Source organism: Carcharodon carcharias, chromosome 5, assembly GCF_017639515.1.
Source record: "Carcharodon carcharias isolate sCarCar2 chromosome 5, sCarCar2.pri, whole genome shotgun sequence".
NCBI lineage: Eukaryota > Metazoa > Chordata > Chondrichthyes > Lamniformes > Lamnidae > Carcharodon > Carcharodon carcharias.
This window is the reverse complement of record NC_054471.1, coordinates 19,798,986-19,821,718: the sequence shown is the minus strand read 5'-3', so window position 1 is coordinate 19,821,718 and position 22,733 is coordinate 19,798,986. Positions and strand designations below refer to the sequence as shown.

Sequence of the window (22,733 nt, the reverse complement as noted above, 5' to 3'; positions counted from 1 at the left end):
GGGTCAGGACAGAGTAGATAGAGAGAAACTGTTCCTATTGATGGAAGGATCAAGAACGAGAGGGCATGGATTCAAGATAATTGGCAAATAAGCAAAAGTGACTCGTGGAAAAACTTTTTCACACGCTGAATGGTTAGGGTTTGGAATGCTCTGCCTGAGTGCGTGGTGGAGGCAGATTCAAAATGGGAATTAGACTTATCTGAAAAGGAAGAATGTGCAGGGTTACAGGGAGCAGGCAGGGGAAGGTTACTAGATGAATAGGACATTTGGAGAACTGATGCAGACATGATAGGCCAATGGCCTCCTTTTCCGCTGTTACAATTATGTGATTGTTTGTTAACTTTGATTTTATGCTTGCCCTATATCAATTCAATATTTCAGAAAATCTAAAATTTAAAGATAGCCATTGTTAACTCATTGTTTCTCTGTGGGGTTAGTTTGCTTCAGCCCCATGTATACTGTTCTGCATAGCTTTAGAATATTGTACCAAGAACTATGCTAGTGATACCAGTGTGAACACCTTGCACTGCTAACTGTAGCCCTGAGATTTGCAATGGTGGATGGTCAGGCAGGCTTTCACTGGTGAGCTCTTGATAGTAAGTAGTTACTTTTAGTGATCTAGCCTTTTAAAAAAAATTATGAAGTTACTCTTTCAATATAATTACAAGATCCTGTGGTGGATGCTTGCCCATTGCTAAATGTGAGAACGCTATCATTCTAAACTTGGGCCTCCACTGTGTAAGTTGAGTTTTCTCCCTCTTCAGTTTTTTAAAGATCTTCCGGATCATAATTAAGTCCTTCACCCCACACCCATAAAACATATCAATTACATGGTTTGTTTCCCTGTATAGTGGTAAATTTCCAGCTGTTTTGCTTTGAGTACTCTTATCTTTATCTTTCTCTCCTTCATTTTCTGCTCTCAGATTAATCGGCTATTATCCAGATCGAGAAATTTGATTCTATATTTTGCTGAAGCCTTGCCGATTTTGTCATATGCCTCACTCTTACAAGCTGCTTCAAAAAGTGCTTGGTCAAAATGCTTGAAATACTTAAGTGCTGTACTTAATACTGTCCGATGACATAACTGATCTACATTCTGTATCAAAGTAAGTCTCTTTATTTCCTCACTGGTTGGGTAAGGTATTGGAATCTGCTTATTTTTTTCTTTTTACAGCTGTATCCAGTTGCTGTCTTAACTCTTCAGTGAGATTCGAAGTAGGTGTTGGCAGGAGCCAAAGCAAAAGCCCCTCCTTTCCTCCCTTCAAGAGGCATGTCTTTCAGGAGCCACTGATTTCCACAACCTTTTCCAGTTCCTCAGAAGCTCTCACCACTACCTGGGTTAGGCTTATGATGGCTAGCATGTGAACTAACCGAGGGAAACCAAAGGTTCTGCCCATAAATCAGTAGGATGTCAGAATAAAAGTAGAGTATGTCACCATTGTCTCACTAATAGAAATATTTCCTTTCTCCCTTTCTTGAGTTTTATAACTTCATTTCTTTCTCTCAACAGTGTGGCTTAATTTATTCATAATGCAATAAGTAGCTTAGTGTTAATTACATGTTCTGTATCTCTGACATGTGGCTTGCTGGTTTAAAAACTGATAGATAGCCTTGACAAAGTAACAACCAGTTGTCTGAACTGAGCTAGAATCTCAACTTCTTTTCTTAGGCAGTCATTGTGCAGCTGATTTAAAAATCTTTTAAAAACTGGGTGCCCTTCATGGGTTGAGTGAAGCGACGTTTTACTTTTCTGAAGAGATTCAGGTCATAATTTTCTTGGCTATTGAGGTTTTGCAATATAAATTTCCTCTAATTGTAATCTAGGTTTTGTGCTGTAAATAAAGTAACAGTAATAAAATCAAACTTTACCCCTCAAAGTTATCTGGTCTAATTGCCTGCCCATGCATAAAATGGATTTCCAGTTTTAAAATGTTTGACAGTTTTAGCTCTTTCTGTATTTGTGATGTTTCATTTTTCAGCATATTGTGATTTAATTTTCCAATTTTGAGCTTGTTTTCTGTCTTTTTATTTTCTTCCAGGCTGAACTATTGTTAATTTTATTGTCTGGGGGTGACATTTGGTGTTTATAAATCAATGGGAAATTGTCTGATTATTCTTGGTGCCAGTTCTAGAATCTACTACTCAGCTAGGGCTGTCTCCAGCTAGAATGGATGTAAAACTGTGCAACTCTTCATCTGCACCACACTTTCTGAATGCACTACTTCAAGGTATTATGGGCCTTGAAGGGGAGAGAGGCAAACCTGAACTCCTTTATTTTTCTACTGTCTATCGATAATCAGAGGTGTTTTATAGGCTGTGGCGTGTTTCCTCTAAACCCTTGGTTTGTGGGGTCAGTTTTTAAAGTGACTTGCAGCAAACTCACTTTAGAGTTAAATCAGAAGTATTGTTGATTCATACATTCAAATCTGGACGATGGTCGTAGCACACAAGCACACAATAAAAAGATTGGAAAGAAGAGTTTTTACAGCTATGAATAACATAAAAGAAAAAGAACCACAAATATGGATATCAGTTCACATGATTGCCAGAGTCCAGAAAGTCAAAGAGTCTAGTGAGGGTTCCTTCACAGAGGAGTTACAGTTCAGGTGGGTTCAGCTACTGAAGCAGTATATTGCAGAATCCTTTTAAAGTTGATGGTGACATAGCGAGATGAGGTTGGTATACAAAGACTTGGTCTGTTCAGTTATTTGCTGAGAGTGCGACTAGGTAGAATGCTCTTTCAGAGAGCTAATGCAGACTCAATGGGCCGAATGGCCTGCACTGTAAAGATTCTCTGAGGTGATGGCAGGAATCTGCCAGAGAAACAGCTGCGAGGAGGATTAGACTTGATGTAGGCTGTTTGTCAACCTGGAGTCCTACTGTGGTGTTTGCAGGCTGGAGATTAAACTGCAGACTGAGTTGCAAGTCTAGAAATGGAATATTAAAACTTTCCAAAGGCCAGAAGCTTAGGTCCTATGATGTTGCCCATTAATGAGTCAGTTGCAGGCTGATGAGCAGTTTCTATGCCTCTGGTCAAAATTCATTGTTCACCTTAGATGGTGGCTATTAGTGTAGGTATAATGAATTTCGGTTGCTTTCTTTTTGTTATAGGACCAGGCTGGGGAGACAGATCGTCTGCTGGCCCCTGGTTTTGTTGATTGTAATGTGCCCTGATAATGACAAGTGTGAGATTCCACAGGGATGAAGGTTGAGCTTTTGTCCTGTAACTGCTGTTGGAAATTTCCAGAAGTTGTAGCCTACTTGTCAATCATGTGACCTATAGCATCTATCTTTTGGTCCACTTTTTAACAAAAAGTCCACTTTTTTAAATAAGCAAAAACATAAGGTTAAGATTTAAACAGTTTATGATCTTTTTCATGCCTTATGGATACGACAAAGGTTTTATGTAGCTTATGGTTATACCTTACTACTAGTAAAGACCTTGTATATTGCTGAAGAATGAAGAGACAAAATCTGCCAGTGGGTTCTCTATTATTATATACTGCAAGCCCACCTTCACTCAGTATAAGCGTTTGGATTTCTATAGTTCCATGCGCTATAAGATTGGCCTTTTCGGCAACCTCGTAAATTGGGCCCAAGCCATTTGCTCACTGTAAGCTTGATGCAGAAATAGGACACATTAAAGCTATTCTCCCACTTTTGGACTTGAAACTTGCCCAGTTTACCTCAAATTACTCGAAGGGTAAGGTGTCTCAAAAATTTGAGCAATTTGTGCAGCGAGTCATTTCATACTACTACTATGCAGTAGCAGCATGAGTGGTATTCTCCACTGCACAAATGAGTAATGTGGTATATGAATTTCAGTGCTGGTGTGATGCCAGATATGTAGGCCTTATGTCCCAATGGCTGGTAGATAAAATCTTGCAGCATGTCCCTTCGGCTGTTCGCAATAGGTAAAGTATTGACTATACTCAACTAACCCATACTTGCAAAACTCAGAACATAGTGTTCAACATTAGATGTGATTCTGCAATGGGACAACACCTCCTAAACAATCCTAATTGTGCTAAGAATTACACTAACAACTAGTTTAAGATTATAGATCAGGCTTGCAATGACTCACTTATGTGTTCTAGAAGCTACACGCAGGGCCCTGACCTTTGCAAACAGAAAAAACATCTTCATGCATTGTGCCTTTTTCAACTAAGCAAAAGCTTGGGAGAACAGCCAATCCCTGGTTCATTCCCATAGCAATGCCTTGACCAATCAGAGTCAACTTGCTTGGTTTGCATTTAAACAAAAGCTTGGCAGTTAACTGTTCCCCAGTGCATTCTCCATGGCATCTCCTGTATCAATCAAAGTCCACTTGCCAAACAATCAGTACCCCATTCACATGCAGTATAAATTTTTGTTCCCTTTGAGAGTTGCTATTCTTGTGATTCTGTCCTGATGAGTGTAAGACGAAAAGCTTTGACGGCATGGCTCTTTTTTCATCAATACTCAAGTTTTGATCTACCAAGCAACTAAAGATCCTGTAATCAGGTTTTCAACCTGAAGCGTGATGCTCCGGCCAAGAGCTGTATTTGCTGAAGTAGAGTATGACTAAAAATCTATCAGATTTGAAATGTTTTTAAGCAGGCAGATGATTTATTTATTCTTAAATTGAGGAATCTAAGTGAAGGGCCAAGTTCTAGATGTAAGCTACCACCAGATATTAAAATTCTATAAAAAGACTGATGTCAAGCTAGCCAATGATATTGATTGGGTTTTACAACCTCAAGATTGTAGCAGAAGTAAATTCTGAGCTTCGTAAAAATCTGGCAACGTGACTTGACATAGAGAGCAGGAAGAGTGTGTACGACAAGAACATATTTGAAGAAAAGAGAAGAAATGATGGGTGACAGTGGTTAAGGATGGAGCCAGCGATGCTGGGTGAGAATGGTTAAGGATGGAGCCAGCAATGATGGGTGAGAATGGTTAAGGATGGAGCCAGCAATGATGGGTGAGAATGGTTAAGGATGAAGCCAGCAATGATGGGTGAGAATGGTTAAGGATGAAGCCAGCAATGATGGGTGAGAATGGTTAAGGATGGAGCCAGCAATGATGGGGGAAGGTTGTTAAGGATGGAGCCAGCAATGATGGGTGAGAATGGTTAAGGATGGAGCCAGCAATGATGGGTGAGAATGGTTAAGGATGAAGCCAGCAATGATGGGTGAGAATGGTTAAGGATGGAGCCAGCGATGATGGGTGAGAATGGTTAAGGATGGAGCCAGCGATGATGGGTGAGAATGGTTAAGGATGGAGCCAGCAATGATGGGGGAAGGTTGTTAAGGATGGAGCCAGCAATGATGGGTGAGAATGGTTAAGGATGGAGCCAGCAATGATGGGGGAAGGTTGTTAAGGATGGAGCCAGCAATGATAGGTGAGAGTGGTTAAGGATGAAGCCAGTGATGATGAGGACGGGGTTTAAGGATGAAGCCAGCTATGATGGGGCAAGGTGTTTAAGAATGGAGCCAGCAATGATGGGGGAAGGTGGTTAAGAATGGAGCCAGCAATGATGGGGACAGTGTTTAAGGATGGAGCCAGCAGTGATGGGTGAGAGTGGTGTTATGACTTTCTGGGGATAGTGTGCTATGATATCAAGCCCCCCTTTTCCCTGAGTCACGACAAATGTGAATAAGTTTAATCAAACCACCAGATTTCCCCAATTCTACCTTGGTAAGGTTAGAATGGATAATCAAAGAACCACCGCAAAGTTGCAGCGCTGAAAGAGACCTTTTCAGCCCATCACATCTGCACGGTCCAAAAAACTAGTTGCCCATTTTAATCCCACTTTCTAGCAGCTGGTCCATAGCCTTGCATGTTATCGCACTCCTGGTGCAGATCCAGGTACCTTTTAAATTAGTTGAGTGTTTCAGCCTGAACTACCAATTGGGGCGGTGAATTCCAGATGCCCATCACTCTTTTGTGGTAAAGTTTTTCTTCATGCCCCCTCTGATCCTTCTGCCAATCACCTTAAACCTATGCCCCTGGTAATTGGCCCCTCAGCTAGGAGAAACAGTCCTTTCCTGTCTACCCTATCTAGGCCCCTCATAATTTTGTACACATCAATTAGGTCACTCCTCAGCCTCTGTTCTAAGGGAAACAGCCCTAACCTATCCAATCTTTCCTCATAGTTTCAATTTTCAAGCCCTGGCAACGTTCTTGTAAATCTCCTCTGCACTCTCTCCAGAGCAATTATGTCCTTCCTGTAATGTGGTGACCAGACCTGTACACAAAATTTCAGTTGTGGTCTAATCAATGTTTAATGCAGTTCTATCATTACATCCCTGCTTTTGTATTCAATACCTCGTCCAATTAAGCAAGGCATTGCATAGGCTTTCTCTACCACCTTATCTATCTGTCCTGCCACCTTAGGGACCTGTGGATATGCACACCAAGGTTTCCCCCTTCCCCAATCCCTCTCAATATCCTCCTGCTTATTGAGTCTTCCATTGCTTTGCTTGCCCTCCCCAGATGCATTACCTCACACTCTTCCGGATTGAATTCCATTTTCCACTTTTCCGTCCACTCAGCCAAACCATTGATATCATTCTGGATACAACAGCTATCCTCTTCACTGTCAACTACACGACCAATTTTTGTTTCATCTGCAAATTTCCCAATAATGCCTCACATATTTAAGTCTACATCATTCATATATACAACAAACAGCAAGGGACCCAACACTAATTCCTGTGAAACTCCACTGGAAACCGCTTTCCACTCTCAAAACTGTCCATTGAGCATAATCCTTTGTTTCCTGTCACTGAGCAAATTTTGGATCCAACTTGCCACCTCCCCATGGGATCTCACTGCCATGTGGGATCTTGTCAAATGCCTTACTAAATCCATATAGACGAGATCCCCTGCACTACCCTCATCAATCCTCCCTGTTACTTGCTCAAAAAATTATATTAAGTTAGTAAGACACAATCTTCCATTAACAAAACTATGCTGACTATCCCTGATTAATCCTTGCCTTTCTAAGTGAGAGTTTATCCTGCCTCTCAGAATTGTTTCCAGTAATTTGCCCACCACCATAGTCAGTCTGACTGGCCTATAATTATTTGGCCTATCCCTTGCACCTTTTTTAAATAATGATAGAACATTCGCAGGCCTCCAGTCCTTTGATACCTTGCCTTACCTAGTGAGGTTTGGAAAAGGATGGAGTCAGCAATGATTGGTGATGGTGGTTAAGGATGGAGCCAGCAACTTCCAGTAATTGGATTAGACTTGAAAAAGAATTGAAAAATCTGCTTTTCAGGAATTTCAAGGTGTTTGTTGATCATGTTCCAGTAGGCTTGGACTATTGATGCTACTTCTCAAATAAATGGCCTTAATTTTTAGTACTGTGATGTGTGTAGTACAGTTCATTTATTTTGAGAATACCTCCTACCCCTGTAATTCTAAGCTTTTAAAAAAAATCTGAATTGCAGAATTATTTAATTTGTCTTGTGTGAAGGCTCCTTGCCATTTAAATTAATTTGCCTTTTTTGAATCACAGGTAACTTAAAATTTTTTTAGCAAAAAATTATTTTAAATTAATCAGTGTTGACTATGTGCATTTTAATCATCTATTTATTTAAAAGCAAAACTCAAGTAATGAGGGACTGTTATCTGAGAATGCAGTTCCATCAGATACTATCAGGGTATCCCTAGCAATCAGTATGCAACTTTTTCTGATGTATGGTGCTCGGAACTGAATGCAATGACTCCAAAATGGAATCTGATCAAGGCTGTATACAACTGAAACAGTACTTCCTCACTTTTGTAATTCAGAGATAAAGACCAATATTCCATTAGCCATTTGAATGTTTTCTGTACCTGTGCTTTTCGTGATATGAGTAGCTAGGCATCCAAATCCCTTTGCCCCTCCATAGTTTCTAGTCAATCACCAGTAAGAAAATATTCTGATTTGTGTGTCTGTGATCTAAAGAGGTTGACCTCACACTTCCCCACATTGAACTCCAGTTGCCAGTTTAGAAAATGCTGAAGCGGCTTTTGTCCCTTTGTAACTTGAGCACTGAAGTAGCAGTATTGGGGCGGTAGGTTTGGTGGATGTGGTGTATGGTTGGAGGGTGCAGTAAGATTGAACATTGATTCATACTGGGAGATAGAAGGCAACCAAGATTGGGACAGTGAAATCATTTGCTAAGAAACAGTTGCACTGTACTCAAAAAGGCAGTCCATACTGAAATTCTACATTTATTTTGGCCCATGTGCTTCTGAACAATACTGAGAAGTGCAGGATGGGGATAGATCTATGCAGAGCAGGGCTAAGCTTCTGGTGTGGGTTTCTTGATGATGTGATATCATGAACTTATGTTGGTGTGGGATGTGTGGTGGAGGGGAGCAGGGCAAATAAGTAGTCTCACTGCTTGGGACATCGTGAAGAACCATATGCCAAGAAATGAAGAATTCTTTGTTAGCTTAGAAAGATTTAGTTGAAGGAGTCTACTGGACAGCAAGTTATCATTTGACCAACTGTATAAGCTGTTTAGTGAAGAAATCCAAAACGAAGCCCAGTCTTCTGTATCAAAAACAGAAAATACTGGAAAAACTCAGCAGGTCTGACAGCATCTGTGGAGAGCAAAACAGAGTTAACGTTTCGAGTCCGTATGACTCTTCTTCAGAGCTAAAGAGAAGTAAAAATGTGATGAAATTTATACTGTTTGGGGGGTGGTGGGGCAGGTGAAGCTGGATAGAAGGTAAGCTATAGGTGGGGGCAAAGGAGAGATTGCTACAGATGTCATGGACAAAAGGACATCGGGGTGTTAATGATAGTGGTACTGGCTAGAGGAGGTGCTGATGGTAGCATTAAGGTAAGAAAGCAGAATGTGATGATAGCTGGACAAGGGTAAGCACTCTGGAAAGAGCAACATGAACAAGTGATAGATGGCCCGGGTGGGGTATGGTGGTGGGAAAAAAGATAGAAAATAGGATAAAATGTGGGAATAAAACAATGAATAAAAATGAAAATAAATAAAAATAACTGGATAAAAATAAAAAAATTTAAAATGAATATTGAAAAAAGGGGATAAAAAAGGGGTGTGGATCGAGGAGAGAGAGTTCAGGGTCTGAAGGTGTTGAACTCAATGTTAAGTCTGGAAAGCTGTAAAATGCCTAATTGGAAGATGAGGTGCTGTTCCTCCAGTTTGCTTTGAGCTTTGGAACATTGCAGCAGGCCAAGGACGGACATGTGGGCATGAGAGCAGGGTGGGGTGTTGAAATGGCAAGCGACAGGGACGTCTGGGTCATGCTTGCGGACAGACTGAAGGTGTTCCGGAAAGCGGTCACCCAGTCTGCGTTTGGTTTCTCCAATGTAGAGGAGACCGCATTGGGAGCAGCGAATGCAGTTGACTAAATTGAAGGCCAAATTGCATTGGTTGCTCCCAATGCAGAAAAGTCCTGTTTGTTAAAGACCCCAATTTCTTACAAATTTGGTAGGGAAAATAAAAAAGAATATTTTTGAATGGTGAAAGACTGGGAAATGTGCACATTGAGGGGGACCTAGGTGTCCTTGTACAAGAATCACAAAGTTAACAGTGCAGGTATTCAATTAGGAAGGCAGATGGTATGTTAGTTTTTGTTACAAAAGGAATGCAGGTACAGAGTCTCAAAATCGGCAATCTCAGGACTTTTTTTTATTCATTGATGGGATGTGGGCTTCACTGGCTGGGCCAGCATTTATTACTCATCCCTAGTTGCCCTTGTGAAGGTGGTGATGAGCTGCTGCCTTGAACTGCTGTATTCCATATGGTGTAGGTAAACCCACAGTGCTGTTAGGAAAGGAGTTCCAGGATTTTGACCTAGCGGCAATGAAGGAGCGGTGATATATTTCCAAGTCAGGGTGGTGAGTGACTTGGAGGGGAACTTCCAGGTGGTGGTGTTCCCATCTATCTGCTGCCCTTGTCCTTCTAGACGGTTGCGGGTGTGGGTTTGGAAGGTGCTGTCTAAGGAGCCTTGGTGAATTTCTGCAGTGCATCTTGTAGATGGCACATACTGCTGCCACTGTGCGTCGGTGTTGGAGGGAGTGAATATTTGTGAATATGGTGTCAATCAAGTGGGCTGCTTTGTCCTGGTTCTTGAGTGTTGTGGGAGCTGCAGTCACCCAGGCAAGTGGGGGGTATTCCATCACACTCCTGACTTGTGCCTTGTAGATGGTGGACAGACTTTGGGGAGTCAGGAGGTGAGCTAACTGTTGCAGGATTCCCAGCCTCTAAACTGCTCTTGTAGCCACAGTATTTATATGGCTTGTCCAGTTCACTTCCTGGTCAATGGTAACCCCCAGGATGTTGATATTGGAGGATTCAGTGAATGTAATGCCATTGAATTTCAAGTGGTGATGGTTGGATTCTCTCTTGTTGGAGACAGTCATTGCCTGACACTTGTATGGCATGAATGTTACTTGCCACTTGTCAGCCCAAGCCTGGATATTGTCCAGGTCTTGCTGCATTTGGACATGAGCTGCTTCAGTATCTGAGGAGTTGTGAATGGTGCTGAACATTGTGCAATCATCAGCGAACATCCCTACTTCTGACCTTATGATGGAAGGAAAGTCATCGATGAAGCAGCTGAAGATGGTTGGGCCGAGGACACTACCCTGAGGAACTCCTGCAGTGATGTCCTGGAGCTGAGATGACTAACCTCCAACAATGACAACCATCTTCCTTTGTGCTAGGTATGACTCCAACCAGTGGAGAGTTTTCCACCTGATTCCCATTGACTCCAGTTTTGCTAGGATTCCTTGATGCCACACACGGTCAAATGCTGCCTTGCAGTCAAGAGCGGTCACTCTCATTACACCTCGGATGTTCAGCTGTTTTGTCCATGTTTGAACCGAGGAGGTCAGGAGCTGAGTGGCCCTGGCGGAACCCAAACTGGGCATCAGTGAGTAGCTAAGCAAGTGACGCTTGATAGCACTGTTGATGACTCCTTCCATTACTTTACTGGTGATCGAGAGTAGACTGATGGGGAGGGGTAATTGGCCGGGTTGGATTTGTCCTGCTTTTTGTGTACAGGATGTACCTGGGCAATTTTCCACATAGCTGGGTAGATGCCAGTGTTATAGCTGTACAGGAACAGCTTGGCTAGGGTCATGGCAAGTTCTGGAGCACATGTCTTCAGTACTATTGTCGGAATATTGTCAGCACCCGTAGCCTTTGCACTATCCAGTGCCTTCAGCTGTTTCTTGATATTCTTTCAAGTCAGCATCCCTTGGATTTAAGAGTGAAGTTCAGGGCTGTGCTGGGAGGAATACCAGGGTAAGAGAGTGCGATCTCCCAAGCAGCAATGTGCTATTGACCTGAGAATTGTGCTTGTGATTTTGATTTGGTTATTAATGTTGACCAGGAAACCAGGGATAACTCTCCTGGTCATCTTCGAAATAGTGCTATGGGATCTTTTATGTCTTCCTGAAAGGGCAGTCAAGGTTTAACATCTCAACTGAACAGCTGCACCTGCTACAGTGCAGCAGTGCTTCAGTGCTGGCCTGAGTGTCAACCTTGATTTTTGTGCTCAAGTCTTGGAGTCCGACTTGAGCCCAGAGCCTTGTGACTCAGAGGCAAGAGTGTTACCAACTGAGTCACAGCTGAGGCATGTGAAAAATATCATATGTGCTATAGCAGCAGAACCAAGATAAAACAATGGCGATAACTAACTGACTATTGCCTATTCAAATAAGTTAATGTAATCATAAGGAAGTAACTGCATGCATGGACAGATGTAGGATCTATCAAAGAGCGTTTTGGAGTCCAATGTATGAGTCACCCTGCCAAGCTGGTTACATCCGGCATTGTTGTGGCTATTCCAGACACGTGGACAGTCATATGTCCTTTGACCATTGCCTAACATTTTGAGCTGGGCACGTGCCTGTCTTTGTGCTGTGAATCATTAGTTATGTTCAGACCTCATAACTGAGCTCCAATTTTTGCTCTGGTTCTTCATGCTAAGCTTCCCCTTCCTGCTTAATGTCACAATATCTTAGTTTTAAAATTGGAACTTTTGAATTGTAGATTATTGCAGCACTGCAATTACTGCATCGAGCAGGAAGATGTATTTTTAACAAACATCAGGAAAGATGTTTTGGCTAGGCGCAGTTACCTTGTAAAGTGCATAGAGTGGCTAGCAGGCACAGCAAAGTGAAATAAGAAGACTAGAAATCTAAGCAAGTAATGCATTTGGAGAGGGAAAACAAGATAAGGGAATGCACAGTAAATGGTAGGATAGCGGGAACTGTAGAAGAACAGTGCGTTGGAGTGTATATGCATAGATGTTGAAAGTAAAAGTACAGGTAGATGAGGTAGTTAAGAAAGATATAGATGATACTTTTCTTTATTAACCTAGGTATAGAATATAAAAGGGAGGTTATGCTAGAACTGTGTAAACCATTAGACCACAGACACAGCACATGGTTATGTATAAAAAAACTAGACCACACAATTATGTATAAAACACTAGACCACAGACACAGCACACGGTTATGTATAAAACACTAGACCACAGACACAGCACATGGTTATGTATAAAACACTAGACCCAAGACACAACACATGGTTATGTATAAAACACTAGACCCAAGACACAACACATAGTTATGTATAAAACACTAGACCACACGATTATGTATAAAACACTAGACCTCAGACACAGCACACGGTTATGTATAAAACACTAGACCACAGACACAGCACACGGTTATGTATAAAACACTAGACCACGGACAGACACAGCACACGGTTAAGTATAAAACACTAGACCACAGACACAGCACATGGCTATGTATAAAACACTAGACCACAGACACAGTACACGGTTAAGTATAAAACACTAGACCACAAGGTTATGTATAAAACACTAGACCACAGACACAGCATATAGTTCTGGTCACTGCATTACAGGAAGGATGTGATCACACTAAAGTGTACAAACGAGATTTGTGAAGATGCTGCCAGGACCAGAGAATTTTAGCTATGAGAAAAGTTTGGATAGGTTGTGTCTGTTTTCTTTGGAACAGAAGAGACTGAACAGAGGCTTAATTAAATTGAGGGGCCTGGATACAGTTGACAGTAAGGACCTGTTACCATTAGCAGAGAGATCAGTAATCAGGGGGCATGGAATAGAGGGGAGCTGGGAAATTCTTTTCACCCAGTGGGTGAAGTAAGGCAGAAACCCTCATCACATTAAAAAAAAAACTTGGATGCTGTGACCTACAAGGCTACAGGCCAAGAACTGGAAAATGGGTTGAGGTTGGGCAACTTTTTATGGCTGGCATGGTCACAGCGGGCTGAATGGACTCCTTCTGTGCCATTAATTTTCCACGTTAAGTCTATGTGTTCAAAAAAGCCTTTTCTGTTTACAGGTGCTATCAAACTATTATTTCACTTTTTACTACAGATTTCCAGTATTTCCAATTGTTTTTATTTTCAGTGGCAAAAGTGGTCTCTAACTAGAGGTTGGCCAGTGGATGTGTTGAACGAGCTACCGGGAGGCTGACTTGCTCGTTTACCTTTCCCCTTTCTTCCTTTCTTGATTGGGTCCTTGTGGTCCAGCTTTGTGGACAGAGAAGAAAATGAAGGGGCAGGCGGAGGGGGGACGGATGGGACGGGGCAGGCGGAGGGGGAGAGGGGGCAGGCAGAGGTGGTCGTGGCAGGCGGAGGTGGGGAACAGGAGGAATGGGGCAGGAGGAGGGGGGAATGGGAGGAATGGGGCAGGCGGGGGGGGGGATGGGTGAGACGGAGCAGGGGACGGGAGGGACGGGACAGGCGGAGGCTGGGGGGGAACGGGTCAGGCAGGGGGGTCGAGACGAGGCAGGCGGAGGAGGTATGAGGGCAGGGCAGGCAATGTGGAGAGGGGGATGGTGCAGAGAGATTGAGAGTGAAGGGGGATAATGAGGAGAGCTGGTGAGGAGAGATTGAGGGGGAGAGTGAGAAGGAATGAGGGAGATGGGGAAATTGAGGGATGATTGAGGGAGGGGGGAGTGTGAGGGGGAGTGTGTGAGGGGGAGAGTGTGGGGGAGAGGGAGTGAGTGTATGAGGGGGGAGAGGGGGAGTGTGAGGGGGAGAGGGAGAGTGTGTGAGGGGGAGAGTGTGGGGGAGAGGGAGTGTGTGTGTGAGGGGGAGAGGGAAGTGTGTGAGGGAATGAGGGGGAGTGTGTGAGGGGGGAGAGGGGGAGTGTGTGAGGGGGATTGAGAGTGTGTGACGAGAGTGAGGGGGTGATGGGAGAGGGGGAGGGGGGAGAGGGTAAGTGTGTAAGGGAGGAGGGGGGGTAGTGTGTAAGGGAGGAGAGGGGAATGTGTAAGGGAGGAGCGGGGAATATGTAAGGGAGGAGAGGCGGAGTGTGTGAGGGGGAGAGGCGGAGTGTGTGGGGGGGAGAGGGGGAGTGTGTGAGGGGGATTGAGAGAGTGTGATGAGAGTGAGGGGGTGTTGGGAGAGGGTGAGGGGGGAGAGGGGGAATGTGTAAGGGAGGAGACGGGGAGTGTGTGAGGGGAGGGAGGGGGAGTGTGTGAGGGGGAGTGGGTAAGAGGGAAGAGGGGGAGTGTGTGAGGAGAGAGAGGGTGAGTGTGTGAGGGGAGAGAGGGGGAGGGAGGGGGATTGTGTGAGGGGAGAGAGGGGGAGTGTGTGAGGGGAGGGGGGGATTGTATGGGGGGGGGGAGAGGGGGAGTGTGTGGGGGGGAGATGGGGAGTGTGTGAAGGGGATTGAGAGTGTGACGAGAGTGAGGGGGTGTTGGGAGAGGGTGAGGGGGGAGAGGGGGAATGTGTGAGGGGGGAGAGGGGGAATGTGTGAGGGAGGAGAAGGGGAGTGTGTGAGGGGAGGAGAGGGGAAGTGTGTGTGGGGAGAGAGGGGGAGTGTGTGGGGGGGAGTGTGTGAGGGGAGGAGAGGGGGAGTGTGTGGGGGGAGAGAGGGGGAGTGTGTGAGGGGGAGTGTGTGAGGGGGAGTGTGTGAGGGGGAGTGTGTGAGGGGGAGAGAGGGGGAGAGTGGGAGACTGTGAGAGTGTGTGAGGGGAGAGTGGGGGTGTGTGTGAGGGGGAGGGGAAGTGTGTGAGGGGGAGAGGGGGAAGTGTGTGAGGGGGAGAGGGGGAAGTGTGTAAGGGGGAGAGGGGGAAGTGTGTGAGGGGGAGAGGGGGAAGTGTGTGAGGGGGGAGAGGGGGAAGTGTGTGAGGGGGGAGAGGGGGAAGTGTGTGAGGGGGGAGAGGGGGAAGTGTGTGAGGGGGGAGAGGGGGAAGTGTGTGAGGGGGGAGAGGGGGAAGTGTGTGAGGGGGAGAGGGGGAAGTGTGTGAGGGGGAGAGGGGGAAGTGTGAGGGGGAGAGGGGGAAGTGTGAGGGGGAGAGGGGGAAGTGTGAGGGGGAGAGGGGGAAGTGTGTGAGGGGGGAGAGGGGGAAGTGTGTGAGGGGGGAGAGGGGGAAGTGTGTGAGGGGGGAGAGGGGGAAGTGTGTGAGGGGGGAGAGGGGGAGTGTGTGAGGGGGAGGGTGAGTGTGTGAGGGTTAAGGGGAGGGGAGAGAGTGAGGGTGAGGGGGTGGGGAGAGTCAGTGGGGAAGGGGTTGTGGGGGAGAGTGTGGGGGGAAGCGGAGAGTGTTGTGTGGTGAGGGAGTGAGTGAGGAAGGGAAGGGGAGAGTGAGGGAGGGAAGTGGAGCGTGATGGAGTGAGGGGGAGGTGGAGAGTGAGGGGGAAAGGGTTGAGGGGGAGAGTGAGGGCGTAAGAGGGAGAGGGAGGAGGGGGAGAGAGTGGGGAGTGCCGGGTGAGGGGTGAGTGAGTGTGAGGAAAGGGAGAGTGAGGGGGTGAAGGGGGCAGTGAGGTGGAGGTGGAGAGTAAGGGAGGAAGGGGTTGAGGGGGAGAGTGAGGGGGGAAAGGGAGAGTGAGGGAGTGAGGGGGAGGTGAAGAGTAAGGGAGTGCAGGTGAGAGTGAGGGGCTGCCGGGGAGAGGGAGCGAGTGGGGGTAGAGTGAGGGGGGGGAGGGGGAGAGTGAAGGGGGGGTGGGGAGATGGGTGATTGAGGGAGTGAGGGGGAGAGTGGGGGAGATGGGAGGGGGAGATGGAGTGAGGTGGAGGGGAGGGAGCGGGAGGGAGGTGGAGGGGGGAGTGAGGTGGAGGGGGAGAGTGAGGGAGTGAGGTGGTGGGGAGAGTGAGGTGGCGGGGAGAGTGAGGGAGTGAGGCAGTGGGGGAGAGTGAGGGAGTAAGGCGGAGGGGGGAGTGAGGCGGAGGGGGAGAGTGAGGGAGTGAGGCGGAGGGGGAGAGTGAGGGAGTAAGGGGAGGGTGAGCTGGAGGGGGAGAGTGAGGGAGTGAACTGGGGGAGAGTGAGGGAGTGAGGTGGGGAAGAGTGAGGGGAGGGGGAGAGTGAGGGGAAGAGAATGATGGGGTGGGGAGAGGGAGAGTGTGAGGGGGAGGGTGGAGAGGGCTAGTATGAGGAGAGGGGGGAGTGGGGGATTGTGAGGGGGAGGGGGAGGGCAGAGTGCGTGAGAGAGAATGGAGTATGTGTGTGAAAGTCTGCCTCACTCCCAGTCTCTGGATTCTCATTCACTCTCACCCCCACACAGGCTCCGACGTGCACTCTCACCCCCTCACGCTCCGACGTGTACTCTCACCCTCACGCACTCCGATGTGCACTCTCATCCCCTCACGCTCCGACGTGCACTCTCACCCCCTCACGCTCCGACGTGCACTCTCACCCCCTCACGCTCCGACGTGCACTCTCACCCCCTCACGCTCCGACGTGCACTCTCACCCCCTCACGCACTCCGACGTGCACTCTCACCCCCACACGCTCCGACGTGCACTCTCACCCCCACACGCTCCGATGTGCACTCTCGCCCCCACACGCTCCGACGTGCACTCTCACCCCCACATGCTCTGACGTGCACTCTCACCCCCACACACGCTCTGACGTGCACTCTCACACCCACACGCTCCGACGTGCACTCTCGCCCCCACATGCTCCGATGTGCACTCTCACCCCCACACGCTCCGACGTGCACTCTCACCCCCACATGCTCCGACGCGCACTCTCACCCCCACACGCTCCGACGTGCACTCTCACCCCCACACACGCTCTGACGTGCACTCTCACCCCCTCACGCTCTGACGTGCACTCTCACCCCCACACACGCTCCGACGTGCACTCTCACCCACCCACACAGTGGCTGAGGGTGTGAGTGAGTGATGAGCACTCTGAGACTAAGAGTTAGTTGGACACACACACACCTGCTCCCACACACTAGTGGTCATCTTTACTTATCACTCATTTTTAAAGATTATCAATGCATCATTGATTTGATATTTTTTTTGCTCAGCAAGTTGTTTGTTTTGAAGTTGCCGTTTAATGTGTCAAACCTTGTCTTTCTGAAATCTGCTCATCAGTTTCTTGACTGAGAAAACACTTGAACTGTGACCCCCACAAGAAAAGGTTAGACAAGCCTGCCCTAATGCTTTCTGGGTCATTGTACTGAGTTCAGTACTATGTATTGCATATCAACTGATCTAGAAATCTTGGCTTTTCAAAGAGACAATTTTATAAAGGTTAATCTAATACAAAAAATTCAGGTTTCCAGTTTTTCAACCCTCTAAATGATTGGAGTGTTTATTTATGCTTCTCTTTCCTTGCCCCTCTCCACATTTTGTTTTTCCAACCTTACTAATGCACCTTTTCATCTTTCATACAGTTCTGATAAGTGTTTGTTTACACACAAGTAGCTATGGTGTGCTGTGTATTTCAAGCATTTTCTGTTCAAATCTCTTTTTAAACTCCAGTAACTAAAGAAGGAAATACTTGCATTTATTTGTATATCTTTCAGGGCTGTCAGTGTTGGACATTAGTTGTTGAGCTTTACTGTTATGTGAACAAAATAAGTATTGAATGTTTTCTAAATTCAGAATGGCTTTGGGCTCTGTTTTGAAATACTTTGTTGTGTTGTAGGTAGCCGGGCATATGTTCTCCTCTCACTGAGCCAGCAGGATGGGATTGAACAGCACATGGATTTTGACAATCGTTACACCCTGTTGGAATTGTTTGCAGAAACCACTTCCTCGGAAGAACATGGAATTTCATTTGAAGGAATTCACCTCCCTCAGGTAATGTCATCTCCCTACCATTTCACATTCCTGATTATTGCAATTAAAGCATTCCCCAAAGAAATAGACTTGCATTGAAACTCTTGGCCCAGAAAAGGGGAGAAGGATAACTGTGACAATTACAAACCTGCTGTGGGAGATGGCAGTACTGATTTTATTTCAAACTGACTATTGGTCTTTGACAATATCTGCCTTCTACCCCACTACCAAACAATTTCTGGATTAGCTCAAGGTCATCAGGCAGAGTCAACATGGTTTTGTGAAAGGCAAATCATGTTTAACCAACTTATTGGAGTTCTTTGAGGAAGTAATATGTGCTGTGGACAAAGGGGAACCGGTAGATGTACTGTACTTAGATTTCCAGAAAGCATTTGATAAAGTGCCATATCGAAGGTAATTGTGGAAAATAAAAGCTCATGGTATAGGAGATAAGATATTGGCATGGATAGAAGATTGGCTGGCTAACTGGAAGCAGAGAGTAGGAATAAATGGGTCTTTTTCAGATTGGCAAGATGTAACGAGTGGTGTGCCACAGTGATCAGTGCCAGGACCTCAACTGTTTACAATTTATATAAATGACTTGGATGAAGGGATTGAAGGGATGTTTGCTAAATTTGCTGACGCACAGAGATAGGTAGGAAAGTAAGTTTGAAGAGGACATAATGAGGCCACAAAAAGCTATAGATAGGTTAAGTGAATGGGCAAAGATCTAGCAAATGGAGTATAATGTCGGAAAATGTGAAATGTGATTTTGGTGGGAAGAGAAAAAGAGAAGCATTTAATCTAAATGGCGAGAGATTGCAGAGCTCTGAGCTGCAGAGGGACCTAGGTGCCCTAGTGCATGAATCACAAAAGACAAGTATGCAGGTACAGCAAGTAATTAGGAAAGTTCATAGAATGTCATCATTTATTGTGAGGGGAATTGATTACAAAAGTAGGGAGGTACTAGTGAGACCACATTTGGAGTATTATGTACCTTATTTAAGGAAGGATGTAAATGCATTGGAAGCAGTTCAGAGAAGGTTTACCAGACTTATACCTGGAACAGGTATTCTTATGCGGAAAGGCTCAAAAGACTAGGCTGTACCTGCTGGAGTTTAGAAGAGTTAAAAATGACTTGATTGATCGAAACATATATCCTGAGGGGTCTTGACAGGGTGGATGTGGAGAGAATGTTTCTTCTCGTGGGAGAATCTAGAACTAGGGGTCACTGTTTTAAAAAGAAAGGGGCCGTCTATTTAAAACAGAGATGAGGCAAAATTATTTCTCTTAAGAGTCGTGAGTCTTTGGAACTCTCTTCCTGAAAAGGTGGTGGAAGCAGAATCTTTGAATATTTTTAAGGCAGAGGTGGGTAGACTCTTGGTAAGCAAGGGAGTGATAGGTGATAGGTTATCGGGGGTAGATGGGATGCAGATTTGGGGCTACTATCAGATCAACCATGATCTTATTAAATGGTGGAGCAGGCTTGAGGGGCTGAATGGCCAACTCCTGCTCCTTGTTCGTATGTTTTGTTTTTATTCATTTACGCGATGTGGGCTTCGCTGGCTATACCAGCATTTATTGCCCATCCCTAATTGCCCTTGAGATGGTGGTGGTGAGCTGCCTGCTTGAACTGTTGCAGTCCATGTGGTGTAGGTACACCCACGGTGCTGTTAGTGAGGAGTTCCAGGATATCGACCCAGTGACAGTGAAGGAACGGAGATATATTTCCGAGTCAGGATGGTGAGTGGCTTGGAGGGGAACTTCCAGATGGTGGTGTTCCCATCTATCTGTTGCCATTGTCCTTCTAGATGGTATTGGTTGTGGGTTTGGAAGGTGCTGCCTGAGGAGCCTTGCTGTGTTTCTGCAGTGCATCTTGTAAATGGTACACACAGCTGCCACTGTGCGTTGTGGTGGAGGGTGCAAATGTTTGTGGATATGATGCCAATCAAGTGGGCTACTTTGTCCTGGAATAGTAGAGATTTTTTGAATTTTATAAGGTAAATATTGTACTCATCATGATGAGCAATGTTAGTGCTCAACAATTGGAGCATTTTGCCATTGTAGGCACTTTATTGATCACCCCCAATTTATTTAGAGTATTACTGGCTGCACTTTCCCTCTATTCTTCCTCAATGTCGCTCTCAAACTCACGAGCATCTCTGCAACCTTGACCTCAACAATCCCCTCCCCTTACTGTCTGTCAATCCCAGTCCATTCTGTATTTTCACTTGAGGGAAGGGAAACTTTGCCCTAAGCCACTTACAACTGTAAATTCAAACTTGCAGCAGCCTAAGCTTTGACCTCCATTCTTGCCTTCAGCGTCTTGCACCGAGTTCTGAAACTCCGAGTTCTGTCTTAAATCTCCATCTCTCTCTCTCTCTCTCCCTTTACGACTCTTCTCTTGGACCATCTCCTAACTGGCTTGATGCCTGTTTGTTAGATTAATCTTGGCAAACTGCTTTGTGTTTTACTTTATTCTGTGCACTGTATCAAATTGTCATTGACTTGAGAGCCAAAAAATACTTTATGTTTGTGGCCAGGAATGGAAATTACATTTCATTTCAAGCAGGCATCGTTTATCTTCTGCTCTTGGTGCTCTGGCACCAGGGACACCATGTAAATGGGCCTAATTCCACAATACTGTGGAATGCAGCATTAACCACCTGCGTACTGTTTTTCATTCTCTTTTGTCTTTTCCATTTCAGATTCCAGGAAAACTCCTATTTTCTTTGGTAAAACGGTATCTGTGTGTCACCTCACTGATGGACAAGTTGAATAACAGTGGGCAAGATGTAAGTGGAGAGCGCCAGGACTGCACTGCCTTGCATGTACCAGAACAGACTCGACTGCTGCGCGAGTTTGAATTCACTGTGGCAATGGCAAATCTGATTTCTGAATTAGTTCGTGTCATGGGCTGGGACCGGAACAGAGAACCTGATCATATGACAGGGTTGACAGGAGAAATGCTGCCCAGGAACGTTAAATCAATATTCCAGCCACGGAGCATGGCTACCAGTAACTTACTGATACCACAGCCGCGGAAAAAAACAACCACCACTTACAAAACACGCTCAAATTTTGCCAGCCGGAGTAGCTATGTGGAATATATACAAGCGAATTTAAAAGCAGGCATGACTGTGAAAATGCTGGAGGATTATGAACAAGTCAGTTGTGGAGATGAAGGGGAGTTTAGGTACAGCAATGATGGAACTCCTCCTGTGCAGGTAAGGAAGAAATGCTTAATGTACTAGTGATGTTCTGCTTGGCAAATGAAATTAGAAAAAAATTGAATTGAAATAACAAGAAAATTCTGAAAATACAAAGTTGGTTAGTCAGCATCTGAAAGAATAAAAATCCTAAAATATTAGGTCACACTGTCTGTTAATATCTTCAGTCTTTTGAGAAGTTGAAGAATCTCAGGCCTCCTGTTACTGCACTGTCTGCACTTAGAGCTCTGGCTTATGTATCTTTTAAAATTTTGCTATGTGATCAGATCAAAGGAAAGACAAACCTACTTTGTTATAATTCTCATCATGCCTGAGAGATGCCTCAAAGAATTTCTTGTGAATTTAAAAAAAATGTTGTCAATTTGGCAAATTTGTGCAGCAAAATCCAACAAACAGTAATATGGTGAAGAGCCGGTAGCTCTATTTTTTGTTTTGGTTCTGGATGAAATGTTGGACCTGAGGGTGTTGACTGCCAACCCAAACAGGCAAATGGGTCCTTGATTTAAAACCTCATTTGAAGAAAAGCACTTCCAATCCTGCAGATGAAAGCGAGGTTACAAATCTGCACTGCAACCCAGGTTTTGGAGAAGAGGATAACTTAGCTGCTCTTGCACATTTGCCTTGTGTATAGTGGAGTCAGTTTTCCAGTACACAGGCTACTTGATGGTGCTCACCTTTCATACAGTCAGTATGAAATATCAGGAGGCTATTGCTAAATAGGATAGATTTTGAACAGATCTAGCAATTCCAGATTGGGCAACCATGAGATGCTGTGGGCCATCAGCAACTGCAGAGTTGTACTCAACCGCAATCTGTAACCTCATGGCCCGCATATCCCCCACTCTACCATTACCATCAAGCCAGGGGATCAACCCTGGTTCAATGAAGAGTGCAGGAGAGCGTGCCAGGAGCAGCACCAGGCATATCTAAAAATGAGGTATCAACCTGGTGAAGCTATAACACAGGACAACTTGCATGCCAAACAGCATAAGCAGCAAGCGATAGACAGAGCTATGTGATTCTACAACAAATGGATCAGTTCTAAGCTCTGCAGTCCTGCCACATCCATTCGTGAATGGTGGTAGACTATGAAAGAACTCACTGGAGGAGAAGGCTCCACAAATATCCCCGTCCTCAATGATGGAGGAGCCCAACACAGCAGTGCAAAAGATAAGGCTGAAGCATTAGCAACATCTTCAGCCAGAAGTGCTGAGTGGATACTCCATCTCGGCCTCCACTGGAGGAACCCAGCATCACAGATGCCAGTGTCCAGCCAGTTCGAGTCACTCCATGTGAAATCAAGAAGCGGCTGAAGCCACTGGATACTGCAAAGGCTATGGACCCTGATAATATTCCGGCAATATTACTGAGGACTTGTGCTCCAGAATTTGGTGCATCCCTAGCTAAGCTGTTTCAGTACAGCAACAACACTGGCATCTACCCAGCAATGTGGAAAATTGC

The 22,733-nt window shown here is 45.4% G+C and overlaps 1 protein-coding gene across 3 annotated transcripts in view; it reads left to right on the top strand.

Moving 5' to 3' along the window:
• LOC121277892 (cullin-9) overlaps positions 1-22,733 on the top strand; it is a 301,897-nt gene that overhangs the window by 54,525 nt on the left and 224,639 nt on the right. For all 3 annotated transcript variants that reach the window (XM_041187673.1, XM_041187674.1, XM_041187672.1), the window contains exons 3-4: positions 17,909-18,063; positions 20,751-21,269. In XM_041187673.1, coding sequence (XP_041043607.1) covers positions 17,909-18,063; positions 20,751-21,269 — 674 coding nt within the window. The remainder of the gene's footprint in view (positions 1-17,908; positions 18,064-20,750; positions 21,270-22,733) is intronic.